Raw genomic sequence first — 23540 nt, 5'->3', positions numbered from 1 at the left:
TGTGCAAGAGCTGTCCTCCACAGGTACCGTCTCCTGAACCCCGGCTTTCCCGCACCCGTCTCACCCCTGGCAGGGGCAGGGGCAGGGGCAGGGGCCGGCGCCCTCCGCTCTCTCCGGAGCAGCCGTATTACAGCCGCCCCGCTATAGGCACTGGGCCCCGCCGGTGACTCCCCGCCTTACCCCGGTTCCAAAAAGCGGTGGCTCTGCGGGACCGCCCAGGACGCGGAGGCACTGCCGCCGGCAAATGGCTGCTGCAGGCGGGCGGGAGCGCTCCCAGCCGGCCGGGCCGGGCCAGGCAGAGCTGCAGCAACGGGGCAGGCCAGGGGCGGGCGCAGGCAGAAGGCCGCCTCCGCACACGCGGAGCCAGGGCGGGCCCGCGGCGCTCGCTCCCGCCGCCGCCTCGTTCCCCGCGGCGCTGGCGGCTGGCCCGTCCTCCCGTGCTGGCGTACGGGTAAGTGGCGTCCCCCTCCCCGGGCCCTGCCGGCGGCGGCGCGCCCTCCCCCGGCAGCTGCAGCCGCCCAGCGCTCCGCGGCTGGCGGCTGGGCGGGAGCCGTGGCCTCCGCAGCGCGGCCGGCTCCAGGTTCACCGCTCCTGGGCCGGGCTCTGGGTCAGGGCGGCGGCGGATGAGGGGCTCAGCTTCGGGGCAACTTTACCCCCGCTTGCGCCAGGCTCTCCCGGCCCGCTCCAGGGCTCCCATAGCTGGCGGGAGGCAACCGCGTGGTGCAGGGACTCCCAGCGGCAGCCCTTTTCTCCTGCCAGCCCCTCACTTGCTCCCGCCCTGCTCCGGTAGCGCCGGGGCTGGCAGCGGCAGAGCCGGGCCGCTGGACCCGCCGCCGCTCCTCCGGCCCGGCCCGCTCCCTGCGCGCATGGCCGTGGCTGCCCTCTCAGCAAGGAACTGCTCCTTGCGCCCGCAGGAAGGGGTTGCTTTCGGGCGCTGCGGTATCGTCGTGCCCTCCCGTCAGTTGCTTTTTAATCCGATCTGCCTCATTTCGTTAGCGCTCCTACTCCTTTATTTACCCTTTTAAATATGAAGTGCCCCGTAGCCCCCACCTGTCCATGCGTGTACTCGACAGGTACCACACCGAAGGTAATCAGTCAGCGTTTCTTGCTGGGGAGAATCAAGCCCTTTATAGTAGCAAATCCTGTTTCTGCTAAAATATGGTCTGTGTTGAAATTGCTGTGGAACTGTTGCTTATGCAGTTTCTGGGTTTTATGTAAACACCTGTTTATTAGGAGGACTGAAACAGTGGAGCAGCAATCACTACCCTCTCACTAGCAGTGTGGTCAAGTGAGAACGTGTGCACCTTACTCAGCACAGTTTGCTCCTTCGAGTAATTACCCTGCAGAAAGTTTCCCAGGTTATGGCGCCCATTTGGCACAGGGTGGTGCTTTGGTGTAAGTCATTCCTGTGCTGTGAGAACAGGCCGTGTCTGACAACTTTGGAGTATGTGGCCAATGTTGAATTCTTTTACCAGTTTGTATAATTCAGGAACTAGGTATCACAGTTTTATGTCAGAAAAATAAGTCTCTTGTTACCTCTTTTGCAGGTGTCTTGGAGGACTCTGCTGTGCTGAGGTGTGTTTTGGTCGCCATGTGAAGGCATTCACAAGCCATCTAGAAGCCTTTCCACATAAGTGCTTTGTAACCCGGGCTCCATAAATTTGGGTACGTAGGAGAATCTGGAAATGGTGGTGAACTGCTTCTCTTGGCTATGGTTTTGTGGTTTTTTTTGTGGTTTTTTTTTTTTTTTCTTTTTAAAGGATTTTATGTATTTCCATTTTATTTGAGAACAAACTGAAATCGTGCTTTCTGCCTGAGGCTACATTGATTTTCTAATTGTGGGCAGAACTGTCCTGATTACAGTTAAATTGGGAATTTAACTTATTGCCAGTGAACATAAGTTTCATATTACTGATTTGGCAAGTGAGATACAAAGCAGACCACCAGTATAACACCTGGGGAAAATTCCTTTCCCAAGAAGATCCCCTTCCCCAGACTCAGCTTCTTTGCAGACACCTCCCTTCCCCTGGTTTCCTCATCTCCCATCCCCTGGTTGTCTTGCGGGTTGCACTCTGTCCCATCGGTGAGGCAGCAGGAGTGCAGGAGGTTGGCGTAGGTCCATGGAGGGTTGTTCCTTCTCTTTCATTTCTTCTGTTCCCATGTGGGCCCCTCCATGTTATCCTTGTCCCAGTGCAGGCACCTGACAGGCTGCAGTCCTTTCAGGGGTGTCCCTGTGGAGATCCTTCTTCCGAGAGTGCACCCCCATCAGTTGTTCTCTTCCCATGCATCCTCCCATGTCTTCTTTTAGCGCATTTCACGTGCCTTCTCCTTTGCTTCCTGTTGCACTTTCTGCGACCAGCTGCCTCTCCCTCTCTTAACCAAGCTGGAGCAGCGGCACGGGGGGCTCATCTGATGAGTTGGAGTTCTGGCAGGTGGTGAGTTTGGTCCATTGTAGACCCAGCTGGAACTGGCCACGGTCAGCACAGGGCAGTTGATGGGCTCCCCCCATGCAGCCCCCAAAACCTGCACTTTATCCCCAGTTGGGTGGTGTGAGAGAAAGGTCCTGCAGTTGCCTAATTATAGGAATTCCGGTCTCCTTTCATAAACACAGAAATAAAACCAGACTTCTCTGCTGTAGCTTGCTAAATAGCGATGTTGTGTTATGTCACTGGGTTGGTTACACTTTTACAGTTGTGTTTGTTATTAATTTGTCTGAGTAGTTGTGTCTGTTCCTATACAGCTGCTGATACCTGGTTTCAGAGGTGGCCAGTTTCTATAACAATCACATTGGTATATTCATAGTCTCTTTCTCTTTTTTAGCCTAAAACTTTCTCAAATAATTAGTTTTCCTCTGTTTTTCAGATCTGAAGGTGCTAGCTCTGCTGACACAAAGGTGGCAGCTCACACTACCAGGGAGCAATCAGAGCTCTGCTGTACCAGCGTGAGTAGTCATGTGCTTCTTGGAGATCATTTAACCTCCTTGTTGTTCTGTTATTTCCAGTCATTCAATGATTTTGGTATCTCATCCCTTTATTTGTTGGTCTGAATTGCTGCCACCTTGAGTTCCATGTGCGATTATGGGTGTTAGAAGAGATGAACGTAGAAGAGATGAGATTTGAGGTCTGAGGGGATCAAACCATGCTGTCTTGATCTTTAGAAGGTGGAATCTTGATAGAAAAAGGAATAATCGAGAGTAGTCATTTAACAGAAGGCTTGGGAACAAGCAGTGTCTTGGGCACTAAATTGCTAATGACAGCAGAGCCCCTGTGCATGGATGCAGCTGTGGTAGTAGTTGATGGTGGTGATGTATGGTCAGTGTAATATTGGATCCTGCTCTTCTGTAGAGCGCATGCTGCCTAAGGTTGGTATTAAGTTCCCTTAACATCTCCCTTCTCTCCTCCTGAGTGCATATTGTTTCTAGCTGTACAAAATCTTGATGTTCAACTTTAAAATGCAGAAAGTCATGTGTTTTTCCTGAACTCTTGCAGGGGACAGAGTCCTCGGAGTGAAGAGACTATGTATTGATATTGCTTTTAAGCAGACAAGAAATAAGCCATTCTTCTTGCTCCTCAGGGCTTTCTATCTTACACTGTGCCTTAATCATGGAAACTGTAGAAATGAATAGTGTATCCCTGAAACGTCCTCGCTCTGAGGATGGTGTGGCTAATGTAGATGAAGTTAAAAGACAGAAGATCTCAGAGAAGTCTAAGACAGAGAATGACTCTGGGCAAAGCACTGAGACTGTAACAGAACAACATGACAAATCTCTGCTTGAGGACATGAAAAATGAAATAATCCCCAATGAGGAAAGTGAGGAGCAGGAAGATGAGGAACTAGAGGACAGTGATGAAGATGGAGATCCTGAGAGCTTTGCAGACATGATGAAGCATGGACTGACAGAAAGTGATGTTGGCATAACTAAATTTGTTAGCTCTCATAAAGGGTTTTCTGGAATCTTGAAAGAGAGGTAATTCTTTGTCTTCTTATGTATGTTAACACCTTGTGTTAAGCAGCTATTGTTCTCTGTTTTCCTTTCTGACTCACAAGATGCAACTGGGTTATGTGCAGCCACCTGAGAGGTTCATTACTTTCTTTTCCTGGTGCTAGGACTGAAAGAAAGGTTTAATTTGGGATTTTACTTTGGTTTTATTAAATAACATCTTTGAATAAAACAAAATGTAAATACAAAAACTCACTGAAGTGAGAATCGTTGTTGCCCTGACTTAGCAGAGCAGATAAGGATGCTTTGCACAAATGGAAGTCCCCATTTTTAAATACTGGCTTCACATTTAGATCATTTTACATAATAAAATGATGTGCACATATTTAGTATATATTTAATCTTTCTATGCAGCATTAAGCTGCTAGCATAATCTGTCACTGGGGAGCACAGTCTGTGCTGAACTTCCTTCTGGGAAATCTGCCAGTTTTGAACCAAGGTGGCCAAAGGTAGCCAGGTGTTAAAACTGTTTGGGGCTTACAGTTTTCCTTTGATCCTAGTTTATAACATGCATCATTAATTTAGTCCTGGCGTTTTTATGGTACCAGTCACTAGCATGTGTAGACAGCAAGAGGTAATAGGAGACAGGACCTGAAACACTCCTCAGGAAGGAATTCTACCAATACAAGATATTGCACAGAGATATGGCAAATGGGGGCTTGTGGGAGATACAGTCAAAACACTCCCATGGTGAAGTTTTATTCACCTTTCAACATTCACAGGCTAAAAAATTTTTCTTCTTTTTTTTTTTTCTCCTTTACAAGCAAATGCTTATTAGAAATCACATAGCAGTTCCAACCTAGGTTGTGCTGTGTTAAATGTTATTATTGGACATAGTGACTTGATTGAAAATTTCCCAAATTCTTTGTTGCTTGCATACAGTAACTGTTAAATTGAAAGATGTTTTCTATAACTGAATGTATGTAACAGCTGAATTTGTCTTGCTTTCCTTAAGACTTGCTAATGTACTTTATTCTGCAGGTTATTTGAAGTGACAGAGTTAATGCATTTGTATTTACGTTGTAGCAATGCAGTAGAGTGTTAATTGTCGGTAATGACTGGGATTGAGGATATATGTTACAGATCTCTGCAAGCTAATAAGAAAATGACTTGGAATAACTACAGCAGGTTTTTCGCTATCTGCAAAGAAGTCTGCTGTGTTTAAATAGGCCAGACTTAACTTCTGTGTTCTTGTGGTATCCTTCTGAGGGATGGAAATAGGTACAGATTTCTCATGGTTCAAGTTTCTTTTATATGAATTTAATTGTGTGAATTCAGAATTGAGTGAACTTTGCTGGCAAACAGCTTATTGGGAAATGACTTTGTGTGATGTGGGATTTTTATTTCATTTTATTACAAATTTAATACTTATTTCTTCCTGTCAGATACTCTGACTTTGTTGTCCATGAAATAGGCAAAGATGGACGTGTGAGCCATTTAGATGACTTTACTGTTCCAGTGGATGATGAGGTAAATTTTGAAGTTAACATTTGTTAAAGCAAAACCATTAAAAGGTCGACAGTTGTTCCGTGAGGATTATTAGATGTTTCTTTTTTCCCCCTCCCAATATGTATTAGGACCCATCAGAAGAAACATTTACAGTTTTGTCGGATGAAGACAAGCAGCGTTTAGAGGAGCTCCAGCTTTTTAAGAATAAGGAAACCAGTGTTGCCATAGAGGTAAAAATAAATGATATGAAACTGGGGGGAAGGACAAAGGACGGGAGGGGGAGTGAATGGAAGATACATACTTCCTAGTGCATGTTTGCACTTGATGCAGCAGGTAATACTGAAATGTTTCCAGTTTAGGGTTTAATTATGTAAAGCTTTACAGATAATACTCAAAGTCATTTTGATTTCAGTGGGACTGTACACTGAACTCAAATACATATTTTATTTCCTGTGGTGTGAAAATTTCCTTGCAGTATTTTAGTTTTCTCCCTAGTATTGTTTTATAGAATAATTATGCAAGAAGGATTAAATAAAACATCCACCCTGATGAAAGACTAAAGGCTATTTTCAAGGTCAGTGTTTAGTAATCTAATAGAAAAGAAGATAAATATACTCTTCAGCAGCAAGAAAAATAAGAAGGTACAAATTGAAATTAAAACTTGGTATTTTCAAACATCCAAATCTTCTATATACTTGAAGAATAACTGTGAAAATTTGGGACACAGATTGCTAGGATTAAATTTGGTAATCTGAAATAAGCATTCACACATTACATAATTTTATCTAGCCTTTTTTTCCCCCCCTTTTACACTTATAGAAAAACTTCAGTTTTCCAGGGATTTCATTAGAAGAGAGAAATTTATTAAGCACAGAAGAGGGGAATAAATCTTGAGAGTTTTCTTTTGTGAATGTCGAGACAGGGATTTGTAGCAGAGTTATTTATTATTTTTCAAACTAATTTTAATAAGCAGGCCAGACTTTTAAAAGTATTCCTAGTCACCATTTTGGTGTGATTTGGTGAGTTTTCTTTAAGCATGCAAAATTCAACTCTGATAGAATACCTCCCATTTTTCATTACTTTATTTGGTTTCTGCATGCGTGTGTGTTAACACAGGTAGTTGAAGACACCAAAGAAAAAAGAACAGTTATCCATCAGGCTGTGAAGTCCTTGTTTCCTGGACTGGAGACTAAAACAGAAGATCGAGATGGAAAAAAATACATTATTGCTTATCACGCTGCTGGGAAGAAGGCCCTGGCAAGTGAGTTTGAGTGTCACAGTAGCTGGGTAAAGTAAATGCTAAAATTATGCCCAAAATAAGAATCATTAGTAAGTACTTCCTTCAAGTGGAGTGTACCTCCTAATGTAGTCTGGCTTTGCCTTTTCCTCTTTGCAACGGATGCAGTTGCTTCTGTAATGACTAGGAACATAAGGAGGGTCTCAAATTAAATTCTCTACTTGTTTTTCTTTCCAAATCATTCATCAAATACAACTGTGTTAGAAGTGAGAGGACCTTTTGCTATTTCAGTGGGAATAGGCAGAGCAGGGGCTTTAAAGGGTTTTGTTTGAATTTAGCTTTCATGAATGTACCTGGATGTGTAAGAATGAATTGTGGAAGCAAGAGGCTGTAATTGAAATGGGTGCATTACACTGATGGGACGTATATTTTTGACTGTCTTGAAAACCTGTGACAAAATTCTTAATGACATGAATAGAGAAAAGCACCTATTTTTTTGTCTCAGGTTTATAGGTTTATATAAACATAATGTAATTACCATGATTTTTAAGGCTGCTTCTGCTTCCAAGGTTACTTATATTTGCAGAAAATTGTCTTTATTCATTATAAATCACAGTTACTATTGGAACAATCAAAGTAATGAAGGATTTTCAAAATTAAATGTTATCCACCTTTATCTTATGAAATACTGTTTTGGTTACTGGGGATGAATTCATGTGTTCTACATCTTTTAATGTTACTGCAAATTTGTTGCCACTGTAAGTTGCGAGGACTGTTTACAATGTAGAATACTGCACATTTAACTAAAGATACTAAAGTTTGGTTTGGTTTGGTTTAAAGTGATAGCATTCCTGTCATATCAACCTACCACAAATGACAGTATGTAAACCAAACCCTTTCATTTTAAAGATGGAGGAGATGGAGAAAGGTTAAGGAGATAATTCTAAGTTGGAAATAACACCATCTCCACATTCAATTTAGTTACTTTTTTTTAAAGCTTATTCTAGACAAATATGGGAATGTTGTACTTTTGTTGGTAAAATTATGTGTTTATGTATCTTGTTTAACCATGTTTAGAAAGCTTGTATGTTTGCATGCTTTGTGCATGGTGTATGTAACCTACCAGCACAAAATCCTCCTCAGCCAGTTTTGTTCTCTGTTAGTCTGAAACGGTTTTACCTCCACCTTTTCCTTCTGCTCCTTCTATTCTTTAATCATTGTTACAGTCAAGTGGTTGTTACTAAGATGACTGGTTTGATCTAAGTGATACTGTATAAAAGAATTTAATTATTTGAAATGTGCTGAGAAGAGTTTAGTGATGTGTCTCTAGGATTAAAATATTATCTGGAGCACCATCTTGTGATGCAGAGAAGGATCATCTGTTTAAACTTGGGATTCTTTAGTTGTGATGCTACAAATACCTGTGCATGGAGATGTATGCAGTTTCAGTGAGTGTGTGTAAATGCTTGTGAATGTAGTTTTAAGAGTGCAAGTGTTTTTAGTCAGGATTAGATTTATCTTTTGTGTTTATGAAGCCACTAACACGTCTTAGTCCTGAGTGGGTTCCCCAGGCAAGAAGCATTTCAGAAGTGTAGAGTATTTAAATATTAGCTGAGATACCTGATTATTTTTGTTGATAATTTAAAAGATTACCAAACATGCTTCCCTAAAATTTAAAATTAGAAGCTACTTTGTATATATAGTAAGTTTGCACCCAAAATTCTTAAACTACTGTCTCACTAAATTGTCAGTAAGCTGCTGTTCCATCATTGTCCACAAATGAAGTTTGTTGCATCTCCGATTGAAGCTTTCCATATGTTCACTGTTTGCCTCTGCACGATTCCATTGCATAACTGTCTAAATTGCTGTCATCCACCACCTAACCGTTGGATGCTCCCTAAAGCATAAACAAACCCATAACCATAAACCTGCATGTTCACCTCTAAAACCCCTTTGACAGTCTAAAAATTAAATGCTACTCTTTTGTGCTCTTTATGCTATGCATTGGGACAGAGGTCAGAACCACAACAGGTAAGAGATGTTGACATTTCATGCTAACAGAATGAAATGCCAACCATGCCGACCTCCTAAACAGTGACAAGACTCGCCAAACTAGTTAAAATTAATTCTTTAAAATACCCCAAACCCCTACACTTAAGTAATACTTAAAATTCCCTGAAACAGGCAAGAATTAGGCTTGTGCTGCATCTTTTTTCTAGTGCAGTATAGGCAGCAGTCACTTGGTGCAGAGAAAGTCCGTCAGTAGCGAGTGATGTGAATGAGCAGTTTTGCCAATATTGTTTGACATCTATGGTATATTTCCCCTTGATTTCATGAAGGTACGCCTTTGTCCTTCAGCCTTGTATTTCAGAGAGCACTGTGTGTATTTATGCAATTTTAAAAGTATATATGTTACCTCCTGACATTAAAACAGAGCTTCCAGCCCTTGAGTTGCATTAAAAGGCTGGGGAAAAGGGCCTGGAAGTATTTTACTGTCAAAAATGTAACATGACTCTGCAACATAGCAATAAGGACTGCAATCTGTCCCTCTGGTCCACCTACCCAGTCCAATACTTTGAAGCACTGGGTGAGGAATGGTTAACTTATCAGGACTGGAGCTGCAGTATGGCTGGCAGTGTGGTGGATAGGCACATGGCTGTCGTGCCCAGAGCGTGAAGAGCCCTTTGGTACAAGGAGTGTCTACAGAGCCCTTTCAGTCTAGCCCAGGTTAGGGCTCCCTGTTTGAAGCGTGTTGAAATGACCATGTGCAAGATGGATTAGTTCAAGCTGAAGAACAGTTCAACTGGAGAAGGCCTTCCTTGTGAATCATGCTCTGCCTTCCTCTCTTTCCTTCAAATCACGAAGTTCTTCATGGAGGATGTTGCTCTTCAAGCTGAACACAGTGTTTCATTGACTGTGCTTAAGAGCAGTGGTGGCTCAGAAGGGAAACCGTCAGGAGCATGAGGTCTCTTGGCAGGCTTTGGGCCATTCTGCTCTGTTTAGATCCTAGGAAACTCCATAGGGGGTGGCTTTGCTTAGAAACTAATGGTACAAGACAAGTGTTGCAATAATTTTTAAGTGATTAAAAATCTTGCACATAGTGTTTTATACTGTAGCATCCAAAATGTTTTTCAGAAGTGTGTGTATGGATGGCAGCTTCTCAAAAAAGGCAAGAGGAATTACCTTTTACCCAAACGTTTCCTGCAAGTTAAATGTTCACTGTCTGTGTGGGGTATCTGGGCTTTATTAAACTAACTGAACGAAAAGAGCAAAATTTCCCAAGAGCTTCCTTCCTGCACTGGGGTTTGTTACTAGAATAGGACTGGCGTTTTAAGTTAGGTTTTGCTGTTGTGAAAGAGCCTAAGCCCTTTTTGTACAACACCAGGAATGTCTGCTTGGTGGCTACCCAGAGATAAGGGACTTCTCATTTAAAACAAAACCAAACCTTATTTTTGTTCCTATAAAACAAGGAATTGATAAACAAAGTCACCTCAGAATTGGTTGCTAAAGCTGTGTAGAATCAGTCCCCCTTCCCAGTAATGCCATCAGCAGTGGATTATTGTAAAGCAAAAGTTTTATCTCTGGAGGCTTTTATATGCAACAAAAACTTGTCAGGTACATTCACAGTTTTCTTCCCTCTCCAGGAAACGCCAAATGATTGTGCAGAATTGCACATCAGTTGTTAGTCTACAGGAGTTGAAGTTATCTCATCCTATGCCCTTCTCTAAACATGGCACAGTATCTGGCATGAATTTTTCTGTCCCATAGGACTTAGAAATAAAGTAATTTTTTTGTGGGTATACTTTTTTCTAGGCTTTTATAGAGATACAACCCATGCTTTTGCATGACACAGAAAAAATCCTACAGGAATGAAGATTTGTGTTAAACTATAAAAAAATAACTACTCTTCCCACAAACAGGGCTCCAGTGGTCCTCATCTATTACTTGTAAAAGGCCCTAGACAGAATGTGGAGTGGCTTTCACTGCTGAAAGTCAGTGTAATGATAATGTTTAGGGAAAGTACGATCAGGCAGTATGTCAGTTAAATGAGTAGGGTGTATTTGTAGATAATTTCATGACAAAGGAACTACTGTAATTTCAATGAAGATTTTCTAGGTGACAGAACTGATTAAAGAGAAGTTTACAGCCCTGTGGAAGGCGAGAAGGTCCTTTTGCAGCTTTCGCTGTCAGCAGTTAACTTGTTCTTGTTTCAAAGCAGATGGAAATCAGCAGAAATTAACTTTGCCTGTTCTTTTAAATGTAGCTGCAATGGCAAATATATTGATTAAACAAAAAAAAAATGTCACTTTACAAATTTGAGCCTTTTGTTTTTAAAGATCCAAGAAAACACTCTTGGCCAAAATCTAGGGGAAGCTACTGCCACTTTGTCCTATACAAGGAGAACAAGGATACCATGGATGCCATTAATGTCCTATCCAAATTTTTAAGGTAAGGCTGTTATTTCTGCCAGCCTGGCTGACATGCAGCGTTCCCTCTGTATATGTTTCATCCTGCTGTAAATGTTGTGCTCAGGGTTACAGAAGAGCAGCACAGTGCTGGCTGTTGCCTAGTTTGTACCCAGTGTTTTTAGAAAAGTTATTTGATAATATTAAATTTGACACTTGTGCATTTTGGAAAGAGGTGAGAATGGAACAAAATAATCCCCCAAATTTAAAGGACTGTCCTCTACTGCTTCAGTGGGAAAAGGTTCACAGCTGAAGATCTAAGGAAGGCTTGGCAGCTCAAAGCCTTGATGTGCATATCCTGAATTAAAAGCTATTTTTTTCCCCAGTGTGTGAATATATGCAAGTATGTTATGAACCTGTCAGATACTGTTGTGATAATATGCTGATCAGTTCCTAAGCAGTTACACTCTGTAAACTGTTGTTCCATGTATTAATTTTTCCATGGCAACACAATCTTAGTTCTTTTCATCCCATCAAGTGCAGCAACAAGAAGATTTGCCAAAGGCGTGACAAGAACACAGTGAATTGCAGAGGAAGGATTATTTTAAAATTGGGTCAATTCAGTGATCTACTCACAGAGAAACTTTCCCACTTCTCCCCTCATTTTCCCTTCCCCCTTTCTATCAAAAAATAAATATTTGTAATCTAGACTCAACTGATATACTACTAGTATTTGTATTTGAGAACGGAATGGGAGGAGCATAGTTGGGTAGAAACATGTATGTAATGGCAATCTTGCTACCCCCCTGGTGCCCATACCTGTAATAACTGGCAATATTCCTGTATAACACAAGCTGTAAACTACAAAGTGGAAAGGCAAGGAAATTTTCCTCTCAAGGAAAGAAGTACATCATATTTTAAATTACCTTTTCATATTCTCACCTAACGTGCATGCGTGGTATTCCGACAGACATGTTATTGAAGTTTAAGGAAGAAATGGGCATAGATGGGTTTTTTTCTAGTGAAATTAATGATAGCTCTGCATTTGGGTAATGAGTGAATGTATACAAAGTATTTCAGAGCTTATATTCTGAAAGCACAGTTGTGGTAAAAGTGATATGTGTAGTGAAATCAAGAGAAGTTTCCCTGTGTTTTATGTACTCAGAGATGAGATGTGAAGATGTCACACTGTAAAACTGTAGGCTAGTTCTGAGTAATATGTGGGTAATTTCTATTTTTAATATAGAGGAGTAATAATTCTAGGTAATGACACTAAAAATAATGTTTGATCTCTGTTTTAATATACATAATATCTATTACTGTTGCTTTTAAGAGTGAAGCCAAACATATTTTCCTACATGGGAACCAAGGATAAAAGGGCTATAACAGTTCAAGAAATCGCTGTGCTCAGGTAAGTCAAAATATGCTGGAGTATTTTCACTTCTTCCGTGAGAGCCTGAGTATCTCAGTAAAAACCTTGAAGACTCAGGCTGCAGTCTGAGTAATACATAGCAGATTCAGGTCTTGATGTTGTAAAGCTCACGTATTAATGAAGATGCTTTAACCTTTTTTACTCCATGGTAGTTGCTAGTAGTTTCAGGTCATTTGTGTTCTGAGTCACAGGCTGGACACATGTATTTGGCTGAAGCAGTGGGTGAAACTGCCTATGTGCTCTTACGTTGCACGGCTCCCATGCAACAGCAGAAAACCAGAATGTCATGGTGAAAATTATGTCCCATTTCCTTCCTGACTTTTGTTTTCCTCTTCCTCCAACTGGAGTCCTGTTTTCTTTCTCACTGAACTCTGAACAACTAACCACTGCCTTGGCTCATCTGTGAGTAGGCAGAAGGGACAAAATATGATGAGGAATTTTTCCTGCCTTAACCTACTATCATAAGTCACCTATTAAGAGAGAAAAGAGTTTATTTTGTCATTTTTCAAGATAATTCTATTGTTTCTGGGCCCTTGAGATTAGTGTTACATCCATAACTGAGGATGATAGGTGCCTCACAGTCATATATTACAATGTCTGTTTAGCTAGCTGGAATATTCTGCCTGGACTACTATTTACAACTCTTTGAAAACCACACTCCTCAAGTGAGGAATTCCAAGGAATGACAGAAATCTGATCAAATCCCTGTTAAAAGGAGAGCATTCAATACTTAATTATTCATATTTTTCTTCCAAGTGGTTTGCATGTCCATATGTTTGCACATAAGGGAATTATAAAATATATATATAAAATATAAATATAAAAGGAATTACTAACTTGTGAGTTTTGAGAAGCCCCAGTTTCTTGTTGCTGCAAGGCAAGTTTGCCAAGTGATGACAAGTAACCAGACTTGTGGTGCAGTCATCTCAGGTGCTGTTCTGTTTACTTTTAACACGATCACATTTAATGTTGTGTCCCAGAGCTTCAGTGTGTTGACTGGGGAGGAGTGTACTGATTTGTGGTGTCCAATAGTGCCGGTGTACCCAACTGTCTTGTGCAGCCATGCAGAAGGATGGTGCAGGAGAGGAGACGTTACCATTTGCCAGCCCCATATAAACTTGTTGATAAACTTTAGCAGGAGCGTCAAAGAGCAGCTCTGATGCAAAGAACAGGGAACGCTTCCAAAAGTACCAGCAACAAAAATAGCAGATACCAGTGACAGATTGGATCTCATCTGCACTAAGCTTGCACAGAGTCTAACTGCTTAACTTTGTGTTTATGACTGTGCTAACTAGAGTGTATTCATGCTGTAGTTACTCAAATAAAGCAGAGTTCAGCTTGTGGGGTACCATATACATCAATTTTGCAACATAGGGCTTTTTGCTGTAACATAAGGAAAGACAGTACTAACAGTGTCTGCCATGGTACACATGTTCTCTTGTACAAGTAGCCTTAAGAATTATCTGTTTTTTTTTCTTTTAGATATTTCATTAAAATACTTTGAAAAGGCAACAATAGAAAGTTGGGGAAGCTGGACTTACTACGTTTTCTCTTGGAATGCCAGCATTTCTGTATTCATTTAACTATCTGCTTTGCTAAGCATGTGTTGGTCACTGTTTCTTTTTAGAATCACTGCACAAAGACTTGCTCATTTGAATAAATGTTTGATGAACTTCAAATTAGGAAACTTCAGTTACAAGAATCATCCACTGAAATTAGGAGAACTGCAAGGGAACCATTTCACTGTTGTTCTCAGGTAATATGTTAGCACAGACAGCTTTGGTAGGTTTTATTTTTTTTCCCCTTTAAATAGTTAAAAGATATCAGTGCATCTTGTGTTTTAAAAAAGAAGAGTCCTACTGGCATCAGTCTGATGAATTTGATACATGCTTTATAATGTTGATGCTGAGTTTTATGGGGATTATGGGGGTCACAAAATAGTGTAAGCCCTTAATGATCTGTCTCTACTTTTTTTTAAATGCTAGAAACATAACAGGAACTGATGACCAGATAGAGCAAGCAATGCAATCTCTGAGGGAAATTGGATTCATTAATTACTATGGAATGCAAAGATTTGGAACCACAGCTGTTCCTACATACCAGATTGGCAGGTATGTGTTGTTTTCATCCCTCCCCACCACCCCTTTTTTTTTGTTTTGTTTTGTTTTGTTTATTTTGTTTTGTTTGTTTTTTATCCCTGTATAACTTCCTAGTATTTTGGGGAACATTTCTCGAGCATCTTGGATAGGCCAGGTTTAGGTTTAGATTCAAGAAAGAACTTGCCTCAGCAGGTGTCTTGCATAATACCACTACCTGTAATACTGCATAAATCTGACCACTGATACTTCTTTTTTTTGAGTAAGTTGGCTAAATCTCCTTAAAATATATGTAGTTCTTAATACACTTTCCTGTTTGAATCTTAGAGCTATTCTACAGAACAATTGGAATGAAGTAATGGATTTGATACTAAAACCAAGACCAGGAGGTAAGGACTGGAAAATGACACATCAGGTGTTTCTGCTTCTCCTCCTCCAAGAATTGTATGTTCAGGAGAAACACAGATTTTGAGTCTTTTAATGGAAAAAGATGTTAGCAAGGACAGCTCTACATGTGCTAAACTTTAGCCAGTTTAGCAGTGGAGACGCAATCTTCTGACTCTGCCTTTCTTCCCTTTCCTCGTTGTGCAGTTTCTTGCAGTGGGGGTTAAAAGGGGTCGGAATACACAGAGTGTGCTCAGACTCCACATGAAGGCTTTCAACCTCAACTGTTCTGTCATTCTGTTAATATGTGTAATTACCACAACTGAAACTTTCAGTTTTCAGCTGTTTTAACTAAAGGTCAGATGGGTGGTTTTTTGCTATGTAGTTAAAATTTATTTTCATGTCCTTGTTCTAGCTGAGAAGGGATACTTAGTGAAATGCAGAGAAGAATGGGCAAAGACTAAAGATCCAGCAGCAGCCCTCAAGAAACTACCTGTAAAAAGGTGCGTGGAAGGACAGCTTCTACGTGGACTCTTAAAGTATGGAATGAAGAACATAATCTCTGCATTTGGCATAGTGAGTGTAAAAGTGCTGTGGGGTATTTGCTTGAATAAACATTATTTTGATGGTACCATGATGAATTTGAAATAGACTCATAGATGCCTGATGGGTAGAGGGTTAAGTTTAAAATCTTTATGTTTATCCTTGCTTTTTTGCTTGAGGTATTGCTGCATGGTAACTGACAACATCTGTAGTTAATGTGTGCATAGTGAGCTTTCCAGTTTATACAACAGTCTCTCCTGTATGTTGGAAGCAATACAATTAGACTTAACATATAACCATGTATAACACAGATCTGAGAACTGTGCAAAAGTTCAGTATCAGAGTTGCTTTAAAAGTATAAATTAAACTGATAAATATGCTAATGATTGAGCTTGGCATAGACGTGGTGGGTTCACTGTTATTTTCAAGTACTGTAATCAAGATCAAGTCTTTGGAGAAAATACCTCATCAGCAGCAAACTACTGGGCACATTAGGAGCCGAGGGATAATTTCTTGTTTATGAAGAAGGTAATTAGAATAACACTGTGCTTTCACATCTGCAAAATCTACTTCAGATTTTGGGAGGTTGAATAGGAATCCAGTGCTTTATAATAGCCTAATAGCCCCATGTGTTTGATGAGCTGCTGAATAAAAAAAAAAAGGATTAAAAAGCTTTATTTACTTAAGCACAGGAGGGTTTTGTATAGATTTCAAATGTGTAAAAGCATTATTTCTTCACATACCCATTTTCCAAATAATGAACACAAGTCACGTCTGTATACCAAGAAATTGTGCAAGTCTTGTTGCTGAAAAAGGTAACATTTCAAATATGCCTTTTTTGTTCTGATTGAAAGAAAAAATGAAAAATACATATTTCTAATGTTTCACTTTTATATTTTCTTTACCTCTAGATACCAAGAAATAATCGCTTAATGTATATTCATAGCTACCAGAGTTATGTGTGGAATAATATGGTGAGCAAGAGAATAGAAGAATACGGGCTTAGAGCTGTACCAGGAGATCTCACACTTAAAGGAGGTAATATCAGACAAATAAAAACACAGTGATACTGTGTAGTTCAAATTCCTAGGAATATAAGGTGTTCCTAGGAATACCTGTTCAGGTGGCACTGCTTACATATTTTCTTTCTCCCTCACCCATTTCGCTCCAGTGATTTCTGAATCCACTGAGTAGGTTTCGTCAAATTTTGCAAGGAATCTGAAGTTAGGTAGTAAGTCCTGTGAGCTGTTGGTTTGCTTGTGTTTCCAAATAGTTGGGTAGGGAGGAGAGACTATGAAGGACTGATTGTTCCCAAGAATGGACTCAAACGTAGTTGAGCTAGGGAGAACTATGGGAGGATGTTACAGATGTTTTAACCACAGAAGGTTTTGTTTGCATTAATATCTTGTGAAGCGGAGGCTCCACTATTTAAAACTTTCCTCACTTGTATTTGCTCTGGTATTCCCTGGGGTGAGAATATCCACAGTATTTCTCCTTCGTGTATGCCTGATGCCCGGTAAGGGGACTGTTCCTCTATCAGTCCTTACTCTATTCAGCTTTAAAAGTCACCGGAAACCAGGCTGTGATTGTTGGTAACTGTGACAGCCTTGAAGACTGCTACTTCTTTTCTTGGAAATGTTGTCTGTTAAGTGGAGATAAAACACAGTAGTTACCCCTCTCAGAGGGGGTTTCTTTCAATCACATGGTTCATTTTAAATTTAGTCAGTGTCACCTGTCACAGGCATCTGTACCAGTAACTTCATTTTTCTGTCCTGACTGTAGCCACAGCTGTTCATATCGACGAAGGAGATGTTGATAACTACACTATCCACGATGTAGTGATGCCATTGCCTGGATTTGATGTTATTTATCCAAAGCACAAAAGTAAGTCTGATTCTTAAGTTATGTACTTACTCAGAAAATCCAAGTCCGCTCTACTATTTTCCTTAAAACAAAGGTCAGATCTGTGCAACCTTGGTTACCATTAAAATAATACACTCTTTCAGATCTCTGATCTACTGTCACCCTCTCCCACTGTGATACTAATAGTTTGCATACTTGTTTCATGTAACATAAATCTGTTTCGTATTTCTTTTTAGCAAGTAGCTTTTCCAAAGAATGCATTTTTTTACAGAGGGAAAAATTATTTATTTCAGCACAAGGGGAACAGAATAGTGAAATAGTACTTACAAAGTGCATGCATTTCATTTTTAAATTAGAATACAAACTAAACTTCTAGAATTTGTAATCCAAGCAAATGCCTCAAGTTAGGAAAAAGAACCAAATTAAATTAATATTTAATTAAATATTAACCAGTGTGAATGCTAAAAATATAATAATTTAAAGAGAGTATCTCTTTCATCTCTTGTATATACAGTGTATTGTATCTAAATTGTTTTTGATGGATAGTTTGAGTGACCTGCAATTAATCTGCATGGAACATGATGTTATATTTAAAGGATAGAGTTGCAGAATCGTTTTGGTTGGAAAAGACCTCAGGATGCCCTCTGGTCCAGTCTTTAGATCAAAGAAAGATCAGTGCTTGTATTCAGGCTGGCTTGCTCAGGGCTTTATCTGAAACTTTCAGGAACACGCAGTCTCCAAGTTCCTCTAAGTCTTCTCTTCTTTAAGCTAAAGACAACCAATCTCTCAGACTCTCCTCACAGGGCATGGGCTAAATCCCTGGCCATTGGGGTGCCCTTCCATTGGACTCATTCAAGTTTATTGGCATCTGCTTTGTACTGGACACACCATTCTAAGTGCAGTCTCATGAGTGCCCAGTAAAGGGCAGTAGTTTCCTTTCTTGGTGTAGTTACTGGCAAAGCTCCTGTTGCTGTTGGCTTTTGTTGCTCCAGGGCACTCTAACAAGGAGTCTCGGGTGACAGTCAGCAGGGCTGGCCCCTTGCTTGTACCACTGCAAAGAGTTAGTTGCTCTCAGGTACAGGACTTTGTCGCTGCTGAACTTCCTGAGGTCTCTCAGAATGGCAGCCTGCCCTTGAGTGTATCGGTTGCCACCACTCCAGATAGATTTTTATCCACAAACTTGTTGAAGTGAATTTGAGCTCCTCCTCCATGTGTGCTGATAAAAGTATTTAACAGGACACATCCCAGATCCTTGAGGAACTCTGCTTGCAGTGAGCTTCTGCGTAGTGCCTAAACCAGTAGTGACTATTCTTTGAGACAGTGGGCCAGACAGTTCTTTACTTGTCTAGCAGTCCACCCACTGTAATGTTCTAACCTTGGATACAAGGATGCTGTCATCCTTGTATCCTGTTCCTGTGGGAACATGTTGGCAGTCTTGCTAAAGGCAAAGTACGCAAAAGTTATGGCTCTCACCTCATCTACAGCTGTAATAGTTTCATTATAGAAGGCAGTAAGATTGGTAGTTTGTCTTGTTTTTCTTTTCCTTTCCCCACTTCAGTAAAACCATGCTCACTATTATTCTCAGTGTGTGCCCAGAAACATGTTCTAAGAGGATTAGCTCCATTATTTTTCCCAGGGACTGAAGTGAGTCCGACAAGTATGTAATTCCCTAGATTAGCCTTCTTGCCCTTTCTGAAGGTGGGTGCAACATTTGGTTTCCTGCACTCACCTGGGACCTCCCTGGATCTCCATGATCTTTCAGAGATGACAGAGAAAAGCTTTACTATGACACAAGCCAGCCCACTCAGCCTGTATAATCTTCTGCTGCTGGTAGTCCCCCTCTTTTCTGAACCTTGTCTCCTGGAACACAGGCCTGGAAGACCTTGCTGGTCAAGACTGAGGCAAAGGAGGCACTGAGAATATCAGTCTGTCACTAGGCCAGCTTCCCTGATGAGCAGCAGGCCAACTCTTCCCTTTTATTCTTTCATTCCTGATACTGCAGTTTAACTGCTGTTGCTCTTGATGTCTGTTGCTGATTTCAACTCCAGCTGATCTTTGATTTTCCTAACATCATCCCTACGTGTCTGGACAATGTTTGTGTATTCCTTCTTTGTAACTGGCCCTAGCTTTCACCTACTGTATGTGTCCTTAAATAGGAGCTTGATCATGAGTCCCCTACTTAGCCAAACCAGTCTACCAATATGCAGGCTTGTTTTCCTCAATACTGGGTTGAACAGCTCTTGGACTTGGTTGTCTTCAAGTGACTGGTCAAGTCTCTGGAGGCTCTGCCTGTCCCACAGCCACAATCCCATTTATCACCCATTTCTGAAACACTTGGAAGATAAAGTGTGGCTCTGGAGAACACTGAGTTAAAAGGTTGGAAAGAAAAGCTGCAATTTTTTACATTCAATGCATTTATACTGGGATTTGACCACAGGAAGCCTAATGCTTTCCTCTTTAAAATTCCCAACTGCATGAAGTAATGCTAGTGATTGCACTGCAAATCAGAGGCACCAGACAGCATTTTAGCTGCAGTATTCTTGCATTTCCATTGCCTTCCCTGTCTTCCTCAGGTGTGCATGCCCACATCCTTACCGAAGGATGCCAGACTTTACTAGAGTTACTCCTCCTGTTGGCAGTGTAAAGATCCCTGCTGGCTGTTCTGGGGCTCTCTTAATTCATTTCACTCTGCTGCTTTTTCAGAGGTAGGGCAGTCTGGCTCATATTGTTTTTAGTCTGTATACCTGAGATCAGTCATGTGGGATCTCAATCAAATGTCAATAAAATACTTTGTAAATTTTGTTTTCAGCTGAAATTCTGATCTGAAAGACTCTCTCTTGGTTACTGCCTCTACTAATCAGGGTGTAGAAGCAAACAAGATTTGCAATAAGTTATTTTAAACTTCTGTGCAACATTTATCCCATTTATGCTAAAACCTGCTACATATAAAGGAAGGAATGATCCATGAAAGTGGACTGTTTTAATCAGTGGCACTAAGCTCTCTCCTATTAAATATTTTTCTTTCTTGCAGTTGGGGAGGCCTACAAGGAAATGCTAGTAGCTGACAATCTTGATATCAACAACATGAGGCATAAGATCAGAGATTATTCTCTTTCTGGAGCATACAGAAAGATTATCATTCGACCTCAGAATGTCAACTGGTGAGTAGGAGGATAAAGGAAATTACACTTGAATTGACAGCGTAGACCTAAATGATTCTATATGTGGAATGACTTAAGTGTAAGAGCCATTAGGCTGACCTATGGGATATCTGTGGACTGAAGCATCGGTAGGGAGGAGTAAGCACGTATAAGGGAATACATGATTTTCTCTTATGTTTTTTAGGCAGTTGAAGTTGAGCCATAGCCTTATTTCTTCCTTCATCCTCTGGTTCTGTGATGCTTGAGTGTCAAGACATCTATTTAGTTATTACACTCCTTGCATGGGCTTGCCTGAACACTTCATAGATAATTATTTATGTTGAAACTATGACAGATAATATTCAAAATATGTTTTTTTTGAGTCTTTCTATGAGAAAGTTGGTGTCCAATTCCCTGTCTGTCGATTAAACTTACTAAATCATTGTTGCAGAGATCCAGCCTAGTTGTCATAAGGCAATCAAATCAGTGATTTAAACAGGTGACAGTAGAAATGTGCAGAAAGACGGTCACTGATGCACAGGGAGACAAAAACTACAAATATTTACACTTTGTTTTAATCCTGACAGCCCCTGAGGGAAAGCAGGTGGGTTATGAAAAGAAACTTCTCATTAATGTATTAATTTCTTTTATAATCCTCTTCAGAGGCAAGGCTTCTGCATAAAGCTTTATTGCAGTTAAACAATTTTAAACGGTTATTGCAGCATAAACGCCACCTTACCTTACTAGAAAATCAGTTCCATTTCAGTTGTAACTGCCAGGTTGGAATAGCAATAAAAAATACTGTAATAAAATAATTAATAATTACAAAATCTTATTTCCATCATAAAGGGAGGTAGTAGCCTATGATGACCCCAGAATCCCGTTATTTACTACAGATTTGGATAAGCTGGAAGGAAAACCATTACCAGTTCTTCCTACAGGTAAGCTGATTTCCCTGCTGTTTGCAGAATAGAAGTTTGATCTGGCTGTTGCTTTGAACTGCTACATATGGAAAGCTTTTTTAAGGAAGAGTTTTCATTCAACAAGACTGGTAAGCAGTAGTATTAAAGATACCCAAAGTTGGTTGTCTAAATAAGGACCCTTGTTTCTCAGGAGTGCAAGCAATTTTTCAAGTGGTCTGCAGTGACGGTGACATTTTCTGATGGGCAACTGTAAAATTGAGTAAATGCTTAGCAGGAAGTGTTTGTGAAATGCATGAAGGTGGAATCAAGGCACAAATTGTCTGTATGCTAGAGCATACATTATTTGTGCTGAACACAAGAAACTGAGTCAAATACTTAGCAGAATTCAGTGGAAGTTTTTTATATATATACAACCCTGGTTACAAGGTCTTGTGACACTGCTGCTCCGAAAAAGTGGAGAGGCCAAGAGTTCAGTTGAGAAAGAACAAAAGTTTATTTTCCTTTTAAAAGACAAGAATCCCCGAAACTCCCTGGTGAGAGAGAATGTTAAAAAGAAGTTGTGAAATAAGTTGTTTTATGAAATTCCACTGTGGATTGTAAATTGGAGTGTGGTGATGGTTGTTTTGCTTTATGGGTTGGGGGTTTGGTTGTGGAAAATTTCAGTCATTACATGGCATCCAGGACAATCATTGCTTATTTATGCCCTAAACTCTCTCCTGATTTGTGTCTCCTTTTCCCCCTTACGATAGACGGTAAATTCAGGGCACTGAAGATGGAGTTCTCTCTTCCCCCATCCACTTACGCTACCATGGCAATCCGAGAAGTCCTGAAAATGGACACAAGCATAAAGAACCAGACACAACTGAATACGACGTGGTTACGCTGAGCGAACTGCAGGGATCACTGGGATTTTAACATACGGAAAAGTGTTTTCCTATTAACGTGTTCTGCACAACTCTATTTAAAGATTGGTAGTAAGAGATTTGTATTTTTTTAAGTTTTTATTAGTGCAAGCATTTTACTTCAGTAGTCATTTGCAAGATGGTGGCTGTAATATAATATAGATCTTAGTGACTGGTGCTTTTAATGAGTAAGTTCCTTGAGCTGTAATATGGATGTATCTTTAAGAAATGGACTTTTAATAGTTCCAGACCTGGAAGAATGTTTAGCTTGCCTTTTCTTTGGCAAACAATGTTTTCATGAGTTCAGCACACTTTAGAGTCTCTTCACATACATTAACTGACAGCTTAGGAAGATAAGGTACAACAAAATTAACCTATCAATTAACATTTGTATCACAGGTTTTGCTGGCAGCATTTGCACTGGTGCAGTAGAGGATTCTTAGCAAGGGTCTGTATGTGCTGTAAAGATGTACAGCTGTTTTAACTAGTCCTTTTCCGTGGGAAAATACCTGTGTGTATTTTCCAGCTCTGTTTTACCTGACCAGAGAATAGGTACTGAAAATAAATGATGACAGAAGTCTTAATTATCTGCCTGTAACTCTCGTCTTTACACATCTGGTCTGTCTGTTGCTGACAGGGAATGAGATGGGCTACTCGCAGGAAAAATCCCTGCATATTATGAAACTGTCCTGAAACAAGACCCTGCCTTTTCAGCCTCTTCCTACACCAAGCAATACTCGTGTTGCTGAAGCCGTGTCCACAGCAGCCGGTCGCCGCTGCTCGGCTGCCTGCTCCGTGGGCCTTCAGGAGGGCACATGCCTCGGGCAGCACGAAGCGGCGAAGGCTCCGGAGCCTGCGGGGCCGCGCGTTCCAGACGGGAACAGCACCAGCTGCTTCTGTCCCGATGCCGTGCCGTGCCAGGCCCGGCCGAGCCTTCCCCACAGCGCGGCCGCCAGGGTGCCGTGAACGCCGCGGCATCTCCGGCCGCTGCTCCACGCCACGCACGCACCGTCACTGCCGGTGCGCCGCACCCGGGACACGAGGATGGGGGGGGGGGATGTGTCAGCGCGCGTGCGCCCCCGGGCGCCGCTGCGCTCACGTGACCCGCCCCTCCCTCGCGGGCGGGGGTGCTGACGCGGCGGGGGCGGGGCTGACAGGGCGCTGA

At 41.2% G+C, this 23540-nt stretch overlaps 1 protein-coding gene across 5 annotated transcripts; it reads left to right on the top strand.

Moving 5' to 3' along the window:
* Nucleotides 1-22914, top strand: PUS7 (pseudouridine synthase 7). Of its 5 annotated transcripts, none has more exons than XM_061366286.1 (17): nucleotides 1-23; nucleotides 1548-1665; nucleotides 3489-3967; nucleotides 5386-5470; nucleotides 5578-5679; nucleotides 6566-6728; nucleotides 11024-11135; nucleotides 12426-12503; nucleotides 14152-14280; nucleotides 14510-14635; nucleotides 14948-15009; nucleotides 15420-15580; nucleotides 16459-16585; nucleotides 17330-17431; nucleotides 20442-20571; nucleotides 21400-21491; nucleotides 22223-22914. In XM_061366286.1, exons 3-17 carry the CDS (start codon nucleotides 3603-3605, stop codon nucleotides 22357-22359), a joined length of 1971 nt encoding a protein of 656 aa, XP_061222270.1. In that variant the 5' UTR covers nucleotides 1-23; nucleotides 1548-1665; nucleotides 3489-3602; the 3' UTR covers nucleotides 22360-22914. The 5 variants fall into 5 exon arrangements, with proteins under 5 accessions (XP_061222270.1, XP_061222271.1, XP_061222269.1 ...); XM_061366287.1 differs by lacking the exon at nucleotides 1-23 and adding an exon at nucleotides 314-451 and having other exon boundaries at nucleotides 3574-3967; XM_061366285.1 differs by lacking the exon at nucleotides 1-23 and adding an exon at nucleotides 314-451.
* Nucleotides 22915-23540: the final 626 nt, after the last annotated feature.

This window comes from Neopsephotus bourkii, unplaced genomic scaffold, assembly GCF_033783945.1.
Source record: "Neopsephotus bourkii isolate Nb327-2 ecotype Australia unplaced genomic scaffold, CSIRO-AGI_Nbou_v1 NB_1328, whole genome shotgun sequence".
Taxonomy (NCBI): domain Eukaryota; kingdom Metazoa; phylum Chordata; class Aves; order Psittaciformes; family Psittacidae; genus Neopsephotus; species Neopsephotus bourkii.
The sequence above is the reverse complement of the archived record's forward strand: the minus strand, read 5'-3'. Positions and strand labels throughout refer to the sequence as shown.